The sequence below is a fragment of the Pteronotus mesoamericanus genome, unplaced genomic scaffold, assembly GCF_021234165.1.
Source record: "Pteronotus mesoamericanus isolate MK-2021 breed Mesoamerican mustached bat unplaced genomic scaffold, CSHL_Meso_final contig_130, whole genome shotgun sequence".
NCBI classification, from domain to species: domain Eukaryota; kingdom Metazoa; phylum Chordata; class Mammalia; order Chiroptera; family Mormoopidae; genus Pteronotus; species Pteronotus mesoamericanus.
Genome location: NW_026555060.1, coordinates 4436398 through 4459567, shown reverse-complemented (window position 1 = coordinate 4459567; position 23170 = coordinate 4436398). Strand labels below are relative to the sequence as shown.

The window sequence follows — 23170 nt, the reverse complement described above, 5'->3', positions numbered from 1 at the left end:
GCATTAGTTGGAAGGTAGATGGAAAATTAAGCCTACGTGCAAGCATTAAAAAAAAAATGAGTAGCACTTTTCCTATAATTAGTAAAAATAATTTGCACCCAGCAAAGTATGTCAAGGGTTAGGAGGCTTTAATCATAAGAAATCAGTGCCCTTTTCTACCTAAATTAAAAGAAGAGAAATAAAATTTAAAAGTTTTTGAGTCTAGACTGTGAAAAGTTTGACGTGGATAAAATCTGATATAAGAAGTACGTTGTTCCATTCACTACAGCGAGGTCAAAGTGTTCTAGTCCCAGTTGTTTTGGTGCTCTGTGCCTAGGTCTCCTAACTTGTAAAGTAAACTGAGGGGTGGGGGGAGGGCGGGTCGTTCAACTTGCAAGAGCTGCAAAGGGCCTTCCAGCTTTAAAATCTTATACTCAATTTTACACCATCTTCCAACTATAACAAAAGAGTATTCTTCCCATAAGAACATATAATAAAAACCATGCTTTACTGAGCACACACTAAGTGTCAGGCTCTATTTCTTATTTGGCTTAATCCTCATTATACCCACAAGAGCAGGCATTTTCCTTCTTTTACTCAGAGGTATTAGCCATCTTTTATCTGTCCAATCCATTTAAGGGTGAAAGACAAGTATTTAAATCAAGGTTTAACTCCAAAGTAAGTTGTAGTAAACCACACTTTAAAAGTTGGTGTCCCCCAAAAAATCAAAGATAAAAAAGAAAAGCTGAAGAGGTGGGCTGTGACTGTGACTATGGTAGTCTGGAGAGGCATGATATCCTAACAGGGCAGCTCAGTTGCACTGTAGCCATGTGAGAAACAACAAATATCAGCAGTATGTTAGTGTGTGAAACCTGATTTTCAAATGAACGAAAAAAGATTCACTGTCTTTAAATTTCTGCTTTGAACAATTCTAACTCAGATCTGTTAGGTAACCTTTAATATTATATAAATTTCTAAAATTCCCAGATTAGTTTTAAAATATGGGCACCAGCAATAAAGCCTAGGCTCTGAATAAAGTAAACCTGGGTTGAACCCTGACTCTATTACTAGTAGAACTAGTAACAGACTAGTGACCTTGGCCAAGTTACTTCACCTTTCTCAACCTCAATTTTTCATTTGTAAAGTCAGGATACTATCACCTATTTTACAGGGTGCTTAGGGATTAAAGAAGAATGTGGATTTAAGAACTCAAAACAGTTCCTAGCACAAGGTCAGAGCTTGGCAATTAAAGTTATTATTGTTCATAGACATTCCAGTTATGTGTATCACTACTGCCCAAAGTTTGCCTTTAAAATGTCATACTTTGTCACTTTTCTGTAGACCCAAAATAAAATGCTTATTTTTAAAAACTCATACACACTTACTTCTAGTAGACACTAACTAAGCGGCACAAAGTTTATCATAAACCTAAAACTGAACCATCTATCGGGCTGTTTTCAGTGGCTAAGAATTTTTCTAATGTGATGCCGAAAATCCTGTTACCATGAATTCAGACTTCTAAATGGGGTGAGTGTAAGGGAACGCGGGGTATGTGTCTTCCAAAGCGGTTTGAGCGCTGAAGATCCCTACATCATCAAAGACTTTCCTAAATGACACATATTTGCGAGAGCTCGAAAAACGGGGATCTGAACTGGCAACACCTGGCAGAAGACCTTCCTCCAGTTGATGGGTCAGGAGCAGGTGGCTCTGTACCCTAAACTCTCTTTTTATTCTTAGCCACACTCTCTCCTTAACAGCTGGGTTTTAAACCCAGTCTTCCCCAATGCCCCATTCCAGACGGCGAGAGAGGGAACAGGGCTTCAGGTTCTTCTCGGCCAGTGGAGACACCCGCGAAAGGGAATGAGGGAGAGGCCCGTGTGACCTCGAGGGGCGTGGGAGACTGTTCAGGCCACCTCTGCCCTTTATGGATCCCCTCTCGGGCGGTACCATCCACGGACTACCCGCCTCGCCAGGCCTGCGGAGCCTTGGGGACGCGACTGCGGTTAGCAGGGCCGAGTCGCCGCGGTGGGGACTGGGCTGGGGGCGTAAGGAAATAACTCGGGGCTCGCAGGAGAAAAAGGGAGGAAGAGGAAGAGGCAGCATGTGGCCCCACAGCGGGGCGCAGGAGTCCTCCGTCCCCCTCCCTGCCCAGACCCTTCCCAAGTTCCGGACCCGCCGCCTCTTCTCACCGTCTCGGCTTCTGTGTGCTGGGGTCCGGCACTCTGACCCCCCATTACCCCGCGGAGGAAATTCATCTTGTCGTTCAGCTACTGGCTCTACCAGACCCTTTGGTAAAGAAAGAATAACTTCCCCTGCCCTCCGCAGGGACTGGCCCCCAAGATCGCACTCCACACTCGGCGGCCGCCGTCGCCACCACCTCTAGCTCGGCGGCCGCTCCAGCCCCCTAAGCCCGGAAACACCAGCAGTCGAGATGCGCACGCGCGAATACGTGGCATTACGTGGCGGCTCGAAGGGCGAAGGTAAAGGGGGAGAGTAGACTAAAGGAGGCCCTGGCGCGGGTCCACCCAAGCCCCGCCCACTGCTTAGGCACCGCCTCCCTCCGCAGGGACACGCCTCCTACTCCCGCCCCTCGCAGGTTGCTCTGGCTGACCCTAATCACCCACGTGGTTGAAGCCCGGCCCTGCAGGCTAGAGAGGATTCGGATTCCGTGCGTGTTTTGGCTCTCTAGCAGTTCGGTTGTTGCTGAGCAGGACTTACTGCAGCCTGTCAGATCTGGGGTCGTATTCTGTTGAGTCGAAAGTGGAATTTTCCTTCGGCCGACGTGACAGGTAAGGAATCCTGGCGGCATTCATCGGGTTTTGCTGTTAGCAGTAGGAGCATTGTGGCCTTCGGATCCCGGTAAATTGTATTTCTTTACGGTGCTTTGTTTGGTGGTAAAAAAGATGCTAGAGCCCCCTCATTCCACTACCACGGGAGGGCGCATTTCTCAGATCTTGCTCTTCAAACCGGCTAAAAGGAATTTCTAGATCTAAACATCAGGTACACTGCTATTTTTCAGGTGGTGTGAGGAGGAAACCAATCGAATTCTGCATCTAGCTTACTAGAGAAAATACATTGATCTGCAGCGCCAGTTTGGCAGCTAATAGCATAATGTTTTGTTATTAACTCTCAACCCTTGCATTTCAGTGGTTTTTTAGCATGACGAATGTTATATTTTCAAATCTGTATGCCTTGTTCTTTCAAAATGAAATTGCCAGGTACATATGTTTCTGGAGTAGCCTTGTAGATTTCTTGCATAAAAGGCGAAGGGTCTAGTTAGTCAACTGATTCATACACCTTTCCACTAGGATGCCCCCCGGGTTTCAGATTCCCCAGCCTCCCTTAACGAAAAAAATCAATATGCTTCCTGTGCCCTGCCACGATCAATAGTACCACTAGCCAAATAATTGCTTACGCTAGAAGGAGGAAGCTGGGAAGACCCTTAACCTCTGGATTTCACCCTCGCATGTTTAGTAGTCAAGTTCTGTCACGTCTATAGATACAGTATTCCTGCAATGGGTCCTGTGCTCTCCTTCCCCTCTGCCTTTGAGGTAGTTTATGTTGTCATCATTTTTCACCAAGATTAGGGCAATAGCTTCCTAACTAGTTTGTCATTATTTAAACCAAGACTTCCCTAGCAATGGCAAAACATCTGTCCATAAGAGACCTTGTATTAAAACCCTTGAGTGGTTGCCCACTTTCTTCATAATAAAATCCAAACTCCTTAGCTTGGTATACAGGCCTGTTACATTCTGGCTCCTGCTTATCTTTACCGCTTCTGCCTTCCCCACATATTCTGGGGTATATGTCCCTCCCCTTTCTCCTCCTCATCAAGGAAAGTCCTGCTTAAGACTTAACTCTGGCATATTCTGAAAACTTTCCCTGAAATCTATATATTGCATTTTGCCATTGTTAATATGTGGTAAACTCTCAATAAATGCTTACATTAAGGGCAGGATTATGTTATTTATTTTTGTATCTCTGTGGCTTAGCACTATCTCATAAGAGGTGATATTGATGGATAAATGAAGAAAACATTAAAGGATATATGAATATTATGCTGAGGAGGAGGGTCCTTTTTTCACTTGTAAGGTAGAGTTGTAGATAACACGTATCGCAAAGGCTATGGTAAAAGCTCCTTTTATAGTGTCAAGGTGTTAAGCCTGGGTGGCTTGGGTAATGTGGGGATCATACTGCCAAAAATACTGTGCACTAAGCATTGTCCACTCCTTTAAAACTAGACACTTGACATTTAGCATCAGACATTTTCCATGGGGGCATTTTGTTGCATCCTAAAAAAAGTAACCAACCAATGCTCAGCTTTTATATTATCAAATAATGTGTGCAAAGAACTTCACCCAGTCCTTAAGCCACTTCCCTCCCTGAGTCTCTCCTCACCTCTTCCCTGTGTCCCACTCTACCCCATCATTAGGGATAAAGCTCTAAGATGGAGTGGGGCTCATTGGATGTCTACTACATATATTATTTGGTAATAAAAAGCAGTGCTTTTACATTTTAGCAAAACTATTTAAAGACACTGACCTTTTCAAAATGCCCTGCTTTGGTTTAAATTTTGGTGAGTATAGTAGGTCACTTTGAGTTTTCTCTTCATTTGACCTGTTTTCTTCCCTAACAGCATTCACTGGGCAGGAAGTACTATGGGCAGGAGGGATGGACATTTGGGTGCAGAGGAGATGAGGGTGGAGCCCCCAGATTTCTTCCTGACCTCTCAGTCTTGCCTTTCTCTTCATATCTGGGAAAGGGGGGCGCTGCCTGCTACTTCCAGGCGCAAAAGGAGTCAGAGAAGGTACCGTGGCTAATTTGTCCCTCATCTGGGGTCTGAAAGGGGAGGAGAAATATCATCACTATGGAGCAGCCATGAAATGGACTCCTTATTTAAGAGAAAGGGGGTTACATGTGACTTTATTTCCACCCATTTTATAGAGAAAATTCAGGGACCATGTCCTGTTCCTATTTGTACTCTTTAATCATCTAGCATAATTCCTTTATTATGATAGATGCTTAAGAACCGTTTCTTAAATCAAAGAGAAAAGATTGTGACTGCCTGACTTACACCATTATTCTTCTGACTTTCTAAATCTAAACACTTAGGATAAGAATGCCAGGAATCATTAAAATACACATAATCCAAAATTTTAACTTGGGTAAATAAAAATGATTTTTCTTTTCCTAAACTAAACCTGACAACAGAGCAGTTAACAAAAGTCATTGGTTTTAAATTCATTTAAAATTGTTTCTTTACAATCCCCTAGTTCAGTGGCTGTCTTCAGTGGTCCATTTTCCCCATCCTTTCTTACTTTCTAGCAACAGACGCAATAGTAAAAATGGCAAGATTTCATTTTTTTAGGGCTAAATCCTATTCCATTGTACATATGCATCACTTCTTTAAACATTCATCTATTGATGGACACTTAGGTTGCTCCTATATCTTAGCCACTTTAAATAATGATACGATGAACATTTGGATGCATATTCATATGTCATTTCAAAAGCATTTTGTGTTTCTTCAGATAAATACCCAGAGGTGGAATTGCTGGGTCCTTCTCTGTCTTTTGTTAGAGCCGTTTTTTGGTTTTTTTTAAAACAGTAGAAGGCTTTTTATTCCATGTTAAGCTGTATGATTTTTTCCAAAACCTTGTAGGCTTCTTAGCTCTGATTCCAGTTAGTTCCATGTGCCGGTAGCCACACTCAAAGTTTATCTTAGGTATAATTTTCAGCCTGATTTATTTTGTTTATATAACTTTGTGTTACAGTCTATTTTGTCTGGTATAAGTATTGTTACACAGGCTTTCTTTTTCTTCATTTCATTTTAATGAAATATCTTTTTTCATCCCTTTACTTTCAGTCTGTCTGTGCCTTTTGATCTGAAGTGAGTCTCTTGTAAATAGCCACTAACAGGTTTTTAAAAACTATTGGGAAACCGGTGTCCAAAAATATTGTTGATACAATTATGCATTACTATCCATTAAGCAAACAACACACAGCAAAATAAATCAATAATGATGAAGCAGCAGTTGAAATTTATAACCAATCGATAGTAATATCAGACATATATTTGTGCTTCATATATGCTGGCTTCCATTTATTCAAAGTACTTTACATAAAATAATTTACTTAATCCTCACAACAATCTTATGAGATAGGTAATGTTATCAGTTCCATTTTACAGATGGTAAAAAAGGCACTCAGAGTAATCTGACCAACGTCATACAGCCAGGAAGTACCAGAGTTGGGACATAAATTGGCAATTTGACTCCAACATCTGTATTTTTATGTACTTTTCTCTCGGCCCTCTCTAGCCCTGCGGGGATTGCAGCTGATCTGAGAGATACAAACTCTTTTCTTAAATATTGTTACATATATTGGGTGTATAGGTTCAAGGTCATGACCAGATGCACATTTGTGTGTGACTAATGTTAAGCCATAACATTTAAGCCATGAGTTTGGTTATAACACATGACATGATAGAATATTACAACCAAACGAAGTGAGGAGTTGACACTGTGAACCAAATGATAGGTACATATAATGTGGCCAGGAACACCAGAAGATGGCCTATGTTTACATTCTACACTATTTTGAGTATTGCAGGAATAAATGCTCATACTATTTATATGCTGAATAGCAATGTGAAATAAGGCACAGAATATTTATTAGAAATCTCATAACACAATTAGTGTCAGAACAAATAAAAAGGCTTTCAGAAATCTCTGCAGATGTGCATAAACCTTTACACCTGAAACTTCATCAATTTTAAATGCAAATTGAAGGAAATTTTAATGACAACATAATACAGCTCCCTTGACAAGCAGAAAAAGAAAAGGATGTGTTAGGTGCTATGCATCCAAAATGAGTCACTTATCAAAATATTTTTGCAAGTGTTGTGAAAAGTATTTATGCCTTGAGCATTAGCAATATTGTTTGCGATGAGTGTTATAAACGTTTTGCAAACCAGACTGTTGAAGAGTCTGATTAATTAATCTTAAAGACTTTTTTTGGTTGAATTTTTTAGCAATATCCATGTTTCCATTATTTGAAAAGAAAAAGTTTTAGTCTTTGTTTTTATATTTCTTTGTTTAATAATTTCTAGATTATAACTGAAAATAAAAAAATCATGTGTTATATAAATATAATAAATGCAAATTTGCAGTGCTTTAAAATTTTTTTCACATCTCTGCACGTACTAGTAATGAATGTATCTCTGGGATACACGTGACCTATGTTGTAATTCTTTTGACCGCGATCTCCACAGGACTAGATTCAAGAGCTAGACCTTGCACTAAGAGGTCTACAAGTCCTTGCATAATCTACCTGCTCTGTTGTCACCCTGACCTCATCTCCTGCTACATTCTTTCCATTCCAGCCATTCTGGTGTTTCTGAAACTTGCTCTTGCCTCCTGGTCTTTGCACTTGTTCTTTCCTATAGTTTGGATGCTTACTATTCCACGCATGTAGACTTGCTCACACCTTCGCCCTATTTAAGTCTGCTCAGATGTTACTTGGGTGTTTTCTGACTGGCCTAAGTTGTGGTCTCCCCATACTTCTCACTCTGCTCTGCTTATTCTTCTCTGAAGCACTGATCAGTCTGAAACATTATTCTTCCGAATATGTTCTGAATATTTTCCCATATTTCATCAGATCTAAGATGACATCAAGTGTACCTCAGAAAGGAAAACGCTTCCAGATTGTAAGAAGTCATCTTCCCACAGATGTGTCTAAATTTCAGGTTATACTCATAGACCAGAGGGAAGAGAGGTGGTAAAGGGGACCAAATATATGGTGATGGAAGCAGGTTTGACTTTGGGTGGTGGGCACACAATGCAATACAGATCATGTATCATGGAAATGTACACTTGAAATCTATACAACCTTATTAACCAGTGTCACTCCAATAAACTTAATTAATAAAAACTACATTTCCCGTTTTATAAAATGTGAAAAAAATGTTCATTGTAAGATTAATGAAATATATAGTGTATATTTTACTTCTATCTTGTTTATTGTCTCTTTCTCCATCACTACCAGAATGTAAGTCCATAAGGGTAGGGATTTTAGTCCTTTTGTAAGTTGCTTTATGCTTAGCACACTGTGTGACACATAGTAAGCACTTGGAAACTCTTTAGTGGACAAATAAATTCCGCCAAGGAAGAAATTCCCACTTTTGGCTGTGCACATGGGAACAGAAAACTTGCAATGCTGCGAAGCATTGCATGGCAGCCAGACTTCCCAAACTGAGTTTGAATTAGCTCCTCAGAAAATTTTATTACCTCCTTTTCATTTATGAATATTTTGTTGGTCTTTACTAATTAACTTAGTAATTAATATTTGGTTGTATGAGTGCATTTGTAAAGACAAATGACTGTGGAAGAAAGGACTTATATTTTTAGGATCAGATTACTACCCATTGGAAGAGCCATCTCAACTTGCCAGGGGATACCTCGCCTTGGTTTGAAAGTCATTACACTTATGCAGTGGTTCTTTTCTCTCCCTCCTCCTCCTTTTAAAGACAGCTTAAAATAAAAAGTACAAAAGGATATATAGTGAAGAGTCTCCCTGCTAGTTCTTGGAGCGAAGGCAATTAATGTAAATAATTCTTGTTTATTTTTCCAGATACACATATATGCATATATAATGTCTTTAAAAAAACAAACAAATGTAGCACATTGCACACACAGTTCTACACCTTACTTTTTCCCATTTAACATATCTTGAAAATTGTTCCATACACAAATAGGCATTTCTTTTCCTTTCTTGTGTTCCATGAAGTGCTTTTCAATTTTTTAATTGAATTTATTGGGGTGACACTGGTTAACAAAATTATACACGTTTCAGGTGCACAGTTCTACAACATATCATCTGTTCACTGTGCTGTGTGTTCACCACCCCAAGGCAAGTCTCTGTCCATCACCATTTTTTCCCCAAAATATTTTTTTAAAGCCCTAGCCGTTCCTTCAGAGTACAAGGAAGAGGGTTCTGCCTCCCGCTCCTCCCCTCTTGCTCCATTTGATTGATTTCATTTGTTTATACTTCCTATTTCATTTGAAAGGATTCAGAGGCTAAAATCTTAGCTGCTTGTCTTAGAAGATATGAAATGTGACCACGGCGGGGATTTGGAAAAGGCAAGTTAGTCTCACATGCTGTAGAGTCCAGGGTTCAAATTCCTGCTCTGCCTGTTTTGAAAGGAACAATAATAGTACTCTCCTCATGTGGTTGTTAATAGGATTTTATTAGATGATAGCTCTAATGTGCTTAGTACTTTAGTACATGAAACATAGTTAAGTACACAATAAAGGTTAGAGTGGAGTCCTAGATCATCTTTAGTGTGTATCTTCTTAACAATTGAGTATTTAAAAATATTACCCAATAATGGTACTCAAATCAAATTTCATTGGCTCATGTTACAGAAAAGTCTATTACTTCAGTATGGCTTAATCTGAGGAATCAAGACAATCTCCCCAGGATCTGGGCTTTCTCTGTTTTTGGACTCTACTCCTTCTATTGATTTATCTTTCAGGCTCCATACAAGGGCAAGATGGCTGTCAGTACCTGCAGTCCTATGATCTCCCAGGTCCAAGTTCATTAAGAAAATCATAACTTCTCCCCTTAGAGTCCCAGCAAAAGTCTCCTTTCTTCTACGATCTTATTAGGTCTTTTGTTGTGTGTTGGGCCAATTCCTATAATTCAGTGTGTGAGATGCTCTAATTGGCTTTGATTTTTTTTTTTAAAGATTTTATTTACTTATTTTTAGAGAGGGGAAGGGAGGGAGAAAGAGAGAGAAGGGAGAGAAAGATCGACATGCAAGAGATACATTGAGCGGTTTCCTCTCATACACCCCCAACCGGGAATCTGGGCCACAACCCAGGCATGTGCCCTGACTGGAAATCAAACCGGCAACTTTTTGGTTCACATGCTGATACTCAATCCACGGAGCCATACCAGCCAGGGAAATGATTCGCTTTGATTCACATGCCCACCTCTAAAGCAAGCAGCAGGAATCCTCCCCTCATCTCAGAGGATGTGGCATAAAAACAGGGGAACGGGGACTTTGTTCAAAGAAAAGCTGGAATTCTGTGCCAAGAGAAAGTTTACTAGGGAAAATAAAAAACAATAGTTGCTTGCTATATCCCCTAATGGACTTGACTGCTGGCCAGTTTTTTTTGAAAAGTATGTTTCTAACTGTGCTACTAGCTACTAGCATATAGCTAGCATCAATTCTGTTGCTCTGCAAAATGTTCAGAAGATCATCTTCTAGTATTTAACAGAAGTACTTTTACATTGTTTCATATTTATATCTTCAAGCAAAACTGTATCTACATCCTTTTTAAGAAAGTACAGTTTAGACTTCCAGCCAAGATGGAGGCATAGGTAGATACACTCTGCCTCCTCGCACAACCGAAAGAAGGATAACAACAAATTTAAAAACAAAAATTAACCAAAACTGCCAGATCAAACTGTAAGGAAGTCCGACAACCAAGGAGCTAAAGAAGAAACATTCATCCAGACTGGTAGGAGAGACCAAGATGGGCAGCCGGGAGGAGAGGATGCACAACAAGGCGGTGGCTAGTAGTCCAGGTGGTCCCAAATTTGCATGCAGATGGACCGGGAAGGATAGCTGGGGAGCAAGAGAGACCACGCAACCCAGGGTTCCGGTGCAGGAAAACAAAACCTCAAAACCTCTGGCTGTAAAAACCTGTGGGGCTTGTGGTGGTGGGAGAAACTCCCAGCCTCACAGCAGAGTTTGTTGGAGAGACCCACAGGGTCCTGGAATGTACACAAACCCACTCACCTGGGAATCAGCACCAAAAGGGCCCAGTTTGCTAGTGGGTAGCTGGAAAGTGACTGAAAGCCGGCCGGGAGCCAAGCAAGTGGCGTTGTTCTCTCTCAGACCCTTCTCCCACATACAGTGTCACAGCTCAGCAACCTGGGTTGCCCCGCCCTGTTGAATACCCAAGGCTCTGCCTCTTCCAATTTAACAGGCTCCCTGAGACAAGGAAATATGGCCCAAATGTAAGAAAAGATCAAAGCTCCAGAAATAGAATTAAGCAATGAAGAGATAGCCAACCTATCGGATGCACAGTTCAAAACACTGGTAATCAGGAGGCTCACAGAACTGGTTGAGTATGGTCACAAAATGGAGGAAAAAGTGAAGGCTATGCAAAGTGAAATAAAGAAAATTTTACAGGGAACCAACAGCAAAGGGAAGGAAACTGGGACTCACATCAACGATTTGGAGCAGAAGGAAGAGCTAAACATTCAAGCAGAACAGAATGAAGAAACAAGCATTCAAAAAAGTGAGGAGAGGCTTAAGAACCTCTGGGGCAACTTTAAACGTTCCAACATCTGAATTGTAGCGGTGCCAGAAGGAGAAGACGAAGAGCAAGAAATCAAAAACTTACTTGAAAAAATAATGATGAAGAACTTCCCAAATCTGGCGAAGGAGATAGACTTCCTGGAGATCCGGGAAGCCCAGACAGTCCCCAAGAAGTTGGACCCAAGGAAGCACACACCAAGGCACATCATAATTATATTACCCAAGATTAAAGAAAAGGAGAGATCTTAAAAGCAGCAAGAGAAAAGGAGACAGTTACTTACAAAGGAGTTCCCATAAGAATATGAGCTGATTTCTCAAAAGAAACCTTGAAGGCAAGAAGGAGCTGGAAAGAAGTATTCAAAGTCATAAAAAACAAGGACCTGCATCCAAGGTTACTCTATCCAGCAAAGCTATAATTTAGAATGGAAAGGCAGATAAAGTGCTTCCCAGATAAGGTAAAGTTAAAGGAGTTCATCGTCATCAAGCCCATATTGTATCAAATGTTAAAGAGACTTATCTAAGAAAAAGATCAAAAACTATGAACAGTAAAATGTCAACAAACTTACAGCTATCAACAACTGAACCTAAACCTCCCTCCCAAAACATAAACTAAGGAAACAACTAGAAGAGGAACAGAATCACAGAAATGGAGATCAGAGAGGTGGGGGGAGGAGAGAGAATGGGGGAAAGGTACAGGGAATAAGAAGCATAAATAGTAGGTACAAAATAGACAGGGGGAGGTCAAGAATAGTATAGAAAATGGAGAAACCAAAGAACTTATATGTATGACCCAAGAACATGGACTATGGGGGGCAGGGAGCGTTGGTAGGTTGGGGGGGTGCAGGAAGGAGGGGAATAAAAGGGAGGAAAAATAGGACAACCGTAATAGCATAATCAATAAAGTATATATTTTAAAAAAAGGAAAGTACCGTTTAGTTGTGTTTTCATTCTTAAGAAAATAGAATAAACAGAATTGCCTACTTATGAAACACCTAAATTAGGAAATCCCATTTTCAGTTTCAAAGGACTTTTTATAAAACTTTATTGAGGGACAGATTTGTCAGATCCAGGCTCTAGTACTCTTGCCCCCTGTGGAGAATTTGATTGTCACATCTCTACATCCACTCTCTTTCTCCTCCCCCCTCAGCTAGCTGAACAGGCCAGAATGGGATTGAAGTTTTTACTGTCCTATTCCACAGCTAGACCAAATCCTTTGAAGTTCACATTACTGGCTCATGCCAAGATTCCATGGAAGCTTAAGATGACTTATTATGGAGCCATTACCACTTTCACCAGTAATCCATGGTCCCAGAACGAGTTGTAGCTGATCTATCTCATTTGCCTGAGTGTGTCACCCTAGTAAGTATGGGTGGGGAGATGGGGTAGGAGGGGACTCTCTAGGATGTCTCTTGAGACCAAGGTAGGTCAGACCTCCTGGCCAGGAGGATGGTAGCAGACCTGGACCAGAACTTTCAAAGCCAGCCCACACTTCCATGGAACCCCTCACTCTCAATTCTAGCCCTTTAATGAAATTGACTGTGAAGTACCAGTAGCCTGTGATTGTGAACACGCTAGGCAGATGACTGGGATGGGCTCAGTAACTCAGAGCTATTAGGTGTAGTGTCGAGAACTGGCATAGATGGGTGGCTTGAGGAAAGAAGAGGGAGTGGACTGTGGACGTAATTCTCTGCCAGCAGCTCAGGAGTCCATGGACAGAGGAGCGGAAAATACAAAGATCATGAGCACAAAGAGGCAAAGCAGTCTTCCTTTTGCTCCGACTGTTCTCTGGTGCTGTCTTGCTCAGGACCTCACAAACATCACACTAGTTGTGTGTAGTATAAAGAGCTAGGTGAGCTCCACCTACTCTCCCCACTACCCCTTCCCCACTTCTAATACCTGCATGCACACATGGCCCTCGCAGGGCAGGGCCATCGTCTTTGAGACCCAAAGTGACCTAGATCCAAGGCCTTAAATTGCTCCCTCTCTCCCAGGTATGTGAATAGTGATTCTTAAATAGCTCAGCATCCAGTGCCTCAATAGGTCTTGCCATAGCCTGTCTCCTTCCTGGGAGGGTGTTGCCATCCAGGTCTGATTCTAGTGTCTGGATCAGAGTAAAATGATTATAATGGTGTATTGGTACTAATTTCATGGTATAATAAATTCCAAGGTCTTTGTTTTTTAAAAGCTCAGAATTCATACCACTCAAAACAAATCAGTGATACGCCATATTAAACACATTTCATTTTAATAGAAATTAGCCATTTCAAATTCTGCTGTGTCCCTTAACTGCAGAAGAGTTGGCCTGTTTGATGATTTTGATCCAGCCCAGACTCAGTGCCTTCCTGCACTTTTAGCTTTTCTGCCTGCAGCTTTTTAGAACCTTGGCCTCTCGGTTAGCTGCTCAGCTCTGGCCAGAGGCTAGGGCTCCCTATTTTTTATTTCTCCTGCCTCTCTGGGAAGGATGGTCTTTTCTGTTGGCTAACTCCTGCCTTCCCTAGCAGAACGAGCCACTTTGTTCATAGGGAACCTTTTTTTCTATCTTTCTTATTTTTTTTTAAGTTTTATTTATTTATGCTTAGAGGGAAGGGAATGGTGGGTGAAAGAAAGGGAAAGGAACGTCAATGTGTGAGAGAAACATCCATTGGTTGCCTCTTGCATGCCCCCAAATGGGGACCTGGCCCACAACCCAGGTGTGCATCCTGACTGGGAAGTAAACCACAACTTTCTGTTTCGTGGGATAACACCCAACCAACTGACCCACACGGATCAGGGCCCTGGAGAGCCCTCCTAACAGGATCTGAGCTTAGCCCCTTCCTCTTTTTTTGAGGATGGGAGCGGTGGGTAGATGTGGAATTCAGGGGGATAGATGGAGTTACAGGAGCTGATAAAAAAAGGGAAGGTTTTAGGACTTCTATGAAATAAAGAAGAGGCAAAAAAGAAGGGAAGAGAGTGGCAAGAGAGATACAAGAAACTGAATGAAACTGCTGACTAATATCTGCAGCTTTAGAGTATTAACACCCCCATTAATGCAAGTTTTTTTCCCCCGGTACTTAAAAATAGCTCGGTATAGCAGAATACTGAAAACAGATGTACTTGATTTCTTGAACTACTGATTCAGCAAACATTTGAACCTCTGTCCTCCTTGCCAAGCTCTGCTATGGGTGCTCTCTCACATCTCATTCTGGAGTGCTAAAAATTATTATTCCTATTTCAAAGAGAGAGGCCTGGGCTTCAGCGTGCTTTGGAACAGAAAGGCATATTTTGCTTGCAAACCTAGGCAGACCTCGGTCTTCATTCCAATTCTGCCACTTTTGGACGGTGTAGCCCTGGGCAAATTACTTAACTTGACTGTACCCGTTGTGATTTTCATGCCTTGCAACAGAAAACCAGAGCGTCTTAAACAAATGAAGAGGTAGGCAGTGCAGGACTGATACAGAGGCTCTAATTTGCCAGCTAGGATCTAAGTTGGAATCTTTCTGCTCAGCCATTCTTGGCTTGAGGCTTTCATCTTTGTGATTACAAGTCAGGTATTTCTTCTCCAGCATTGCATGCTTATTCTGGAAAGGAAGAAGGGCACAGGTGAAGGGCAAGGTTATCTATCAACTGATACCCATCCCCCACTCTTTTATTTTGAACTAATTTCAGAATTGCAGAAAGGTTGCAAAAATGTATAAAGAATTTTCATATACTCTTCATCCAGATTTTTCAAATGTTTCACTCAATTACTTTATCAATTTTTTTCTCTAAATATATACATTTTCCCCCTAAACCACTTGGAGAAGAATTTTTATGCATGATATTCCTTTTACCCCTCAAATACTTGTGTTTTATTCCAAACAGCAAGAACATATTTTTAAATAATGTAGCACAGTGATCAAAACCAGGGAATTAACACTGAAAACATTGCAATTATCTAATCTACAGACCTTATTCAGATCTTGCCAGTAGTCCTACTAATTTCTTTTTGAGAAAAAATTTTTGTTCTGGCCCAATGATCAAATCCAGGATTACACATTACATTTAGATGTTATGTCTCTTCAGGTGCCTTTAATCCAGAACAGTTCCTCTGTCTGTCTTTCTTTCATGGTTTTCATATTTTGGAGAGTATAAGATAGGTCAGTTATTTTGTAGAGTGTCCCTCAATTGGGGTTTGCCTGATCTCGCTTCATGATTAAGTTCAGATTGTGCATCTTCGACATCTGGCGGGAGTAATCACAGGACTGCTGTCTTTCTCACACTGCGTCATCTCGAGGTACATAACATCTTTGTCCCATTATTAATGAGAATAATTTTGATCATTTGTTTAAGGTATTAGCTGCCAAACTTTTCCACTGTACCATTTGTAAGTAATATGTATTATTGGGGGGGCATGCTTTAATACAGATATATTCTATTTCTCATCAAACCGTCATCTTCCTGTTTTAGCATTTATTGATATTCTTGCCTGAATCATTGGTGGTTGCCAGTCTGCTTTTTGTATGAAAACTTTCCAGGAAGCTTCATCTTTTGACTTCTACTTGTTTTGTTCAGAACTGTGTCCAACCCTAGCTGCAAGAGTGCCTGTCCAATGCATTATTATATTGTTTTGTTTTGGAATGGGATTATTGCTACCCCCCAAAAAACTGGGGTTCTCTTAGTAAAAAGAAGAAAATAAATTGGATAAGCACCTTGGCAACCCAGTAGTATTGTTATAAGGATTAAATTAAATAATGTTTGTAAAACACCTACCAAAGAGCCTGTAACACAATTGATACTTGAAATATCCCTCCCCAACCTGTGGGAACTGGGTTTTGTTTATTTGGGTTTTTGTATGTTTGTTTGTTTTTATCACTTGTTGTCACATAGCTAGTAAATGACAAAAGTGGTCTGCAAACTCTAGTCACTACACCATAGTTGCCTTTGCTGGTTTTAGAAATTCTTTATATTTTCTTAAATCTTTGGGCATATGTTCAGCTGTACAACTACAACTACCTCTGTGCTGTAATAATCTACACATCCGTTTGTGGCATGATCGTATTTACTAGATAAAGCTAGCATTCTATATATCTATCTACTTACCTATCATCTATCTATATTTGATTCAAATTTCTTTATATCCAGGCATGTTAATCTCCATATAATGGAAGGCAAGTTCTCTTTTGGGGCAATGACTATTAATTCCCCTTCAGGATCATGATCTAGAAAGAACTAGGAGGGGAAAATGGTTAGAAAATAATGGTGTTTGCTCAGCCTCATAAATAAACACAACTGCATGTTTTATTGATTACTTGCACTTTAAAAAATGTTTAGCAGACAGAGAAAGAATTATAAAAATCTTTTGTCTTGTGCCAATGATAGAAATTGGAATTTTAAAATTCCCTTGTCACAGAATCAGCATAAAAGAACATGAAATTTTAATATCAATTGGCAGTAAAATCTCACTTCATTTAACTGAGAATTTTACCGTGAACATCATAGAATAATATCATCATACATGAAAAAAATTTAAAATGGTGGTAGAAAAGTGATAAATCAGGATACGAAATTATATATGCCAAATGATCATAGCTAAGATTAAAATATATGCATAGGAAAAAGCCTGGAAGGAAATGGAGTGAGATTTGCAGAGTGGTTACGTTTAGGTGGAAGGATCTGGATGATGTTTTCTTCTTTCAACTGTTCCATAATTAACACTGGATAGTTTTGTTTTGTTTGTTTTGTTTTGTTTTTTAACAAGCATGCCTTTAAAAAAATCACAAATAATAAACTTAGAAAAAATATTAAATAGAAACAGTTTTGGAAGAGAAGCATCTGGAGTCCTGACAAAACAATTAGTGTGCTTGGGAGGAGAGGCCCAAGGGGCTCCGTATTGCTTGCAGCTGATGCCTGAGCCTGAATTTCAGTTCTGTTCTTTGGCACAAGCTATTTTCCTCCCTCTCTTTCATTCTTTTTTTCCTTTGTTTCTTTTTCTCTATTCTTCTTACTGTAAGGTAGGTGAAGAGATTATTTATAAGAAAGAGTTTGATATAGTAAAAAGAGCATTACACTTTAGAGCCACGCAGACTTGGGTTTGAATCGTGCCATCATTATATAGTCATTCAACAAACATTAATTGAGCAGCTACTCTGCCATGCACTGTCTTAGGCACTGGAGATTCCGCAGTGATTTTTTTAAAATCCCCTTTGTGAAACTTACATTCTAGTGAGGGAAGACAGTGTGATTTAGGAAGTTCTGGTAAGACCCTTGTATCAAAAATTATCTACCGAACCAGACAGTTACAGTACACAAAATTATGCCATGAAAGACTTAGCTTTTTTGGGTCAACATACCTCAGGAGCTAAATGAGAGCCATGCTTTGCAAGAATAAACATTTTAATTGAAGAGAGGACTTTTAGGTACTATCTAGGAGGGGTGGACTTGAATGGATTTCAGAGTTGGCAGTAGGAGGGTAACTTAAGAAGGCAAGAGGTAACTTAAAAAGGGCAAGAAAAATGAAAAATAGCAATGGTAGGACTCTGGGAGCAAATTTCACCCTTAACATGTGAGTTTGTCTGGGGAAAGGTCCAGAAGTCTTCTATGGTTTAGGTACCACCCTTCCCTCTTCCCTTCATAGCCAAGGTTTTTTGAAAGACTACCTTAGAACCAGGACATTCCTGAGCAATACATCTGTGACCTTTCCATTCCCTCACGTTGTCAAATACTCCTAGAGTGTGCCATCTCTCTCACAAAATGTGCAAGATGTAAATGAATACATAAATGCATACATACATATAAACGTAAGTAAAGAGTAAGTAAGAATTAATAACCACCCTGTTGAGGTACCAATGCAGGCCCTCTGCTCGCTCAGAAGCTTGCTTCTTGATCACATTTTTAAATGATGGTTCATATCTGTCAGAAACCTCTGGGGCCCTGAAAATAAATTTTAAAATATGTGGATGGTGAGGTTTTACTGTCATTCATACTTGCATGTCTATATCCTACATCCTCCCTTTGGTTCACCCTTCACCTTAACCACAGTGGTGCCTCTTTTTCTTTTATTTTGAAATTACATTACTTAAGGTTATGAAAAGTTCTGTGAGATTCTAAGGCCTCCTCTCTTGAAAGAAACAGAAAATCTTACAAAATAACTCAGGGAATGAAGGATCTATTATAAGGACATAGGGGAATCTTAAAGGAAATCTTTAGGAAGTACAGCCCAGCCTCATGAAAATGGAGTTACATGCAGGTACTGTATGTGTGTGTTGGAGGGGGGAGCGTTTCATAGTCTCTTGTCTTTGCTTTTTCGTGAGTCTATTTCATTCTCTCTCTTCTCTCCGTGACCTGCTTTCTCCACTGATTCACAGCCTCTCTGCTGCCAAGCTTGCAAGTGGCTTTGGCTTATCACTGCCCAGACCCCAAACTAAACTCAACATAACCTCACAGCTCAGCTCCCCCTAATTGACTCAGGATGACTCTGGGAATCTAATTGGCTCAGCTGGGGTCAGGTGTCCATCCTGGTCTAGTTAGGAGCTGTTCTTAATAAATGTTGCCTCATTATTATTGCCTGTGTTCTCCTTTATTTTGGCTTACAGAGTGTAAGAGGGGTGGAAGGACAGTAGATCTGGTGAATCCTGCTGTGAAGACTCTTCGGAGTATTCTGTCTTACCTGATTGTAGTGGTAGTTGGTATTATAATAACAATTACTACCAACAATTATTTGTGCTAAGCACTTTACATGTATCATCTCCATTAATTCAACTCTCCAGCCTCCATCCCCTTTAAGTAAGAGGAAACTATGAAAGGGGAGTAGTGAAGTAACCTAACAAGGTCACAGGCTCAGTGACTGGGATTTGATCTGAGATTTGTCAGAGCCTGTGTCCTCTCCTGCTTTTCCACTCCAATCCATAGTCATGTCATTGGCTACTTCTGACAACTGCCATAGCTTTTCCCTGCTTCTTATTTTTCCCAGCTTAGCTGTCCCACTTTGAAGTAGTTAATTTATGAGATGAGGGACACCAACCAATGGGTTACAGAGGTCTTCCCAGTAACAGTGTTTTCTAATTGTTTCTAGTCTGTGACAGAGCTGTGATTTGCCTGAACATATGGAAACAAGGAGAGGCTGCCATCTTGGTTTCTTATGTTGAGTCATCCACCATCCATCAGGAAGTGCTCCAAGCACTTTCCCATTTATATAAGCTGTCATTAATGTTCAATAATAGCTTAGTGCTCAGTACCTGGCACAGTACCTTTTTTTACCCTATTAAACCTAACTAGCCAACTTTAGTTTATATCCTCTCATAAAATTGAAGCCAACAGTCATTAGAGCTGTTTTATTATTACCAAAGTGCCTTTGTCCTCTTGAGCCACTATGACAGAATACCATAGACTGGGTAAACAACAGAAATTTATTTCTCACAGTTCTGGAGGCTTGGAGGCCTACGATCAAGACACAGGCAGATTCCCTGTTTGGTGGAACCCACTTCCTGACTCAAAGACTGCTCTCTTCTTGCTGTGTCCTCACATGGCAGAAGGGCCAAGGAGAGGTTTTTGGGGCCTCCTTTATAAGGGTGCTAATCCTATTTGGAGCCCTTGTGACCTAATAACCCCTCAAAGACTCCCCCTAAAGTACCATCAGTATTAGGTATTTTAAAAACCTAAAGTGTTAGGATTTCAATGTAGAAATTTGGGTGGGACACAAATATTCAGACTATTGCACCAACTTAGAGTTGAAGGTGAGTTGATGGAGTTAAAAGTAATCATGATTAACAGGCTAGCAACCTTGGAATATATGAACCTGTTAAAATAATGAAATTTTAGCCCTGGCTGGTGTGGCTTAGTGGATTGAGCTCTGGCCTGTGAACCCCAAAGGGTTGCCGGTTCGATTCACAGTCAGAGCACATGTCTGGGTTGCAGGCCAGATCCCCAGTGGGAGCGTGTGCAAAAGGTAACCACAAGTTAATGTTTCTCTCCCTTGCTTTCTCCCTCCCTTCCCCTCTGTCTAGAAATAAATTAATTAAATCTTTTTTTAAAATAATGAAACTTTTAAAATAAAAATGAGCCTTTGAACTTAAATAAGAAGATTCGAGTAGAAAGGATCAACTGGTTCATAATATTCTGTTCTCCATGAGATGTACCTCCTTAGGTCTCTCCAGCATGTGCACCTCCAGGGGGCACTGTTCCCTTTCCAAGGCTGTGGACCACACTAGTGGATGTCAATCAAGTCTACAGCTGAGCCTAACTAAAGCTAGGTTCTATCTGCAAGATACCACAGAGAAATAAACACGGAGAGTTAGAGTGATGTGAACCTAGATAATCTGGTTTATAAGGAAAGTTTATTGAGTCTCAGCTTGCAGCTCACTGGGGGTGTTGCCTTCCTAGCTCTTGAACTATTAACGCAGATTGGACCCTCTTCACTCCCAACATCCAGGAATCATTTACCAGGCTTGGTATAGGGTGCGCGGGCAGAATGAAATGGAAGTTACCTTCTCAGAAACAAGCCCAGTGAGGGAGAGGGGTAGTCACTGAGATTGCTCAAGACCAGATAGAGAGGCAGGGCAAGGGAGAGGTCCTGACAGCCTTCCTTAGACCCACTCTCACAGTACCTGGTTTTCTGGTTTGAAATTTAGGATGCTTCCCTTCAGACAACACCTGTCCCCAGCAGGGAGTAGCCATTTCAGGACATAACACACTCCTAACTCATTCTGTCCATTCACACTGTCAATAATAATAAAGGGTCCATCAGTTACATATACATTTATTTGAATTTACTGTGAAATAAATATTTTATGTAAACATTGGCGGAAAAGTAGCTATTAATAGTAACAGCTTAAGAAAACTAGTTAGCCAATTCATTCATTTAGGACGTTGTTTACATTTTTATTCTCGATACTCAATACTTAGGGACTTCTAGTCAACATGGTGGTAGAGGCAGACATGGCTCACCTATTCACACAACAACATCAAAATTGCAATTAAAGTATAGAAGAACCATCACATAACAAGTTGAATTGACAACTACAGAACTAAAGAAACCGCATCCATCCAGACTGGTAGGAGGTATGCAGACATAGAACGGGCTGGTCCCATACCCATGTGTGGTGGATAAAAATTATGGAGGGACATCTCAGGAGTTAGGGGTCCCAGCCAAACACGAGGCCCCCAAGTCCAGGGTTCCAGTGCCAAGAAGATAAGTCCCCACAACTTCTGGCTGTTAAAACCAGCGGGCATTGATTCTGTGGAAGAAACTGCTGGAACCCTAAGTAGTTCCTCTTAACCCATACAAGGACCCACCTACTCAGAATCACTCCTTCTGAGCTCCAGCACTGGGGAGGCATCTAGAAGGGCACCATTGGTACAGGGAGAAATCGAGGTGTCTGGCAGCAAGACAAGTAGAGGCCATTGTACCTTTTTCGGGCTTTCCCTACACAGAGCCTGCAAGCAGGTGCCATATCTGAAACTCCATCAACCTGGCTAACTGTTTGATCCGCCCTGGAGATCCCCAGAGACTCCACCACACCCAATTTACAGGCCCGCCCGAGCTGCTTTTTCACGTGAATGGTCTCAGCTCCGGCTTCACATCTTCCTAAATCCTATCAAACAAGTGACAGCTGGCCTCAGTGAGCCCCAGGCCTGACACTAAGCCTAGATTCACAGCTTGGCTTTGCCTGAGAATTTCTAAGCCCAGCCTAAGCAGCAGCCATTTTAGACTGCTTTATAGCTCAGGCAGGGTGACCCCAGGAAAAACAGACAGGGGCTGACCTTGGCCTGTACCACCTGGGAAACCCCAGGGCCAGTGCATCCAGTAGACAGTTACAGACCATAAAGGAGCACCACCAACCTGCCCCTGTGCAGCTGATCCTCCACAGAGGGTGGAGGTTGGTGGTCAGAGATCACAGCCAATCCTTGCAGCTGACTGGCCGGAGTAAATCTCTCCCATTGATCTGTCAGCAACAACCAAAGCTCAACTGCAAGAGGAGGATGTACTCAGCCCCCACGAAGGGTGCACCTCGAGTACCCACCGTGAGTGATAGGGGAGGCTGTGCCACTGGGCCCTGGAGGACACCTACTACATTAAGCCACACTACCAAGACATGGAGTCAAAGCAGCTCTACCGAATAGTTAGAAACAAACAGGGAGGCAGTCAAAATGAGGAGACCAAAAAACATGGCCCAAATGAAAGAACAGATCAAAACTCCAGAAAAAGAGCTAAATGAACTAGAGATAAGCAATCTATCAGATGAAGAGTTCGAAACACTTTATGAAGATGTTCAAGGAGCTTAGTGAGGACCTCAGCAGCATAAAAAATATCCAATCAGAAACAAAGGGTACACCTTGAAATAATTGAAATAAAGAACAATTTACAGGGAAACAACAGTAGAGTGGATGAAGCCATGAATCAAATCAATGACTTGGAACATAAGGAACCAAAAAACAACAACCAATCAGAAGACAACAGGAAAAAGAATCCAGAAAACCGAGGATAGTATAAGCAGTCTCTGGGACAACTTCAAGATGTCCAGTATTCACATGATAGGGGTGCCAGAAGGAGAAGAGAAAGAGCAAGACATTGGAAATCATTTGGAAAAATAATGAAAGAAAACTTCCATAATTACATGAGAGAAATAGACATGCAAATCCAGGAAGCAAAGAGAGTCCCAATTATGATGGATGCAAAGAGGCCCACTCCAAGACACATCATAATTAAAATGCCAAATGTTAAAGATAAAGAGAGAATCTTAAGAGCAGCAAGAGAAAAGCACTTGGTTAGCTACAGGGGAGTTCCCATAAGACTGTCAGCTGATTACTCAAAAGAAACTCTGCAGGCTAGAAGGGATTGACAAGAAATATTCAAAGTCATGAAAAACAGGGACCTCCAGCCAAGATTGCTCTACACAGCAAAGC

At 41.1% G+C, this 23170-nt stretch overlaps 2 protein-coding genes across 4 annotated transcripts in view; one reads left to right on the top strand and one right to left on the bottom strand.

Annotated features, from left to right (window-relative positions):
• Window positions 1-2401, bottom strand: part of USO1 (USO1 vesicle transport factor) — a 69874-nt gene extending 67473 nt beyond the window's left edge. For both annotated transcript variants that reach the window (XM_054591692.1, XM_054591701.1), the window contains exon 1: window positions 2169-2401. In XM_054591692.1, coding sequence (XP_054447667.1) covers window positions 2169-2234 — 66 coding nt within the window. In that variant the 5' untranslated portion in view covers window positions 2235-2401. The remainder of the gene's footprint in view (window positions 1-2168) is intronic.
• A 197-nt stretch (window positions 2402-2598) lies between these two features.
• G3BP2 (G3BP stress granule assembly factor 2) overlaps window positions 2599-23170 on the top strand; it is an 82472-nt gene continuing 61900 nt past the window's right edge. The window contains exon 1 of one of the 2 annotated variants that reach the window (XM_054591650.1): window positions 2599-2768. The gene's annotated coding sequence lies outside the window, so the exon portion shown is untranslated. The remainder of the gene's footprint in view (window positions 2769-23170) is intronic. The other variant, XM_054591680.1, reaches the window with a different exon arrangement.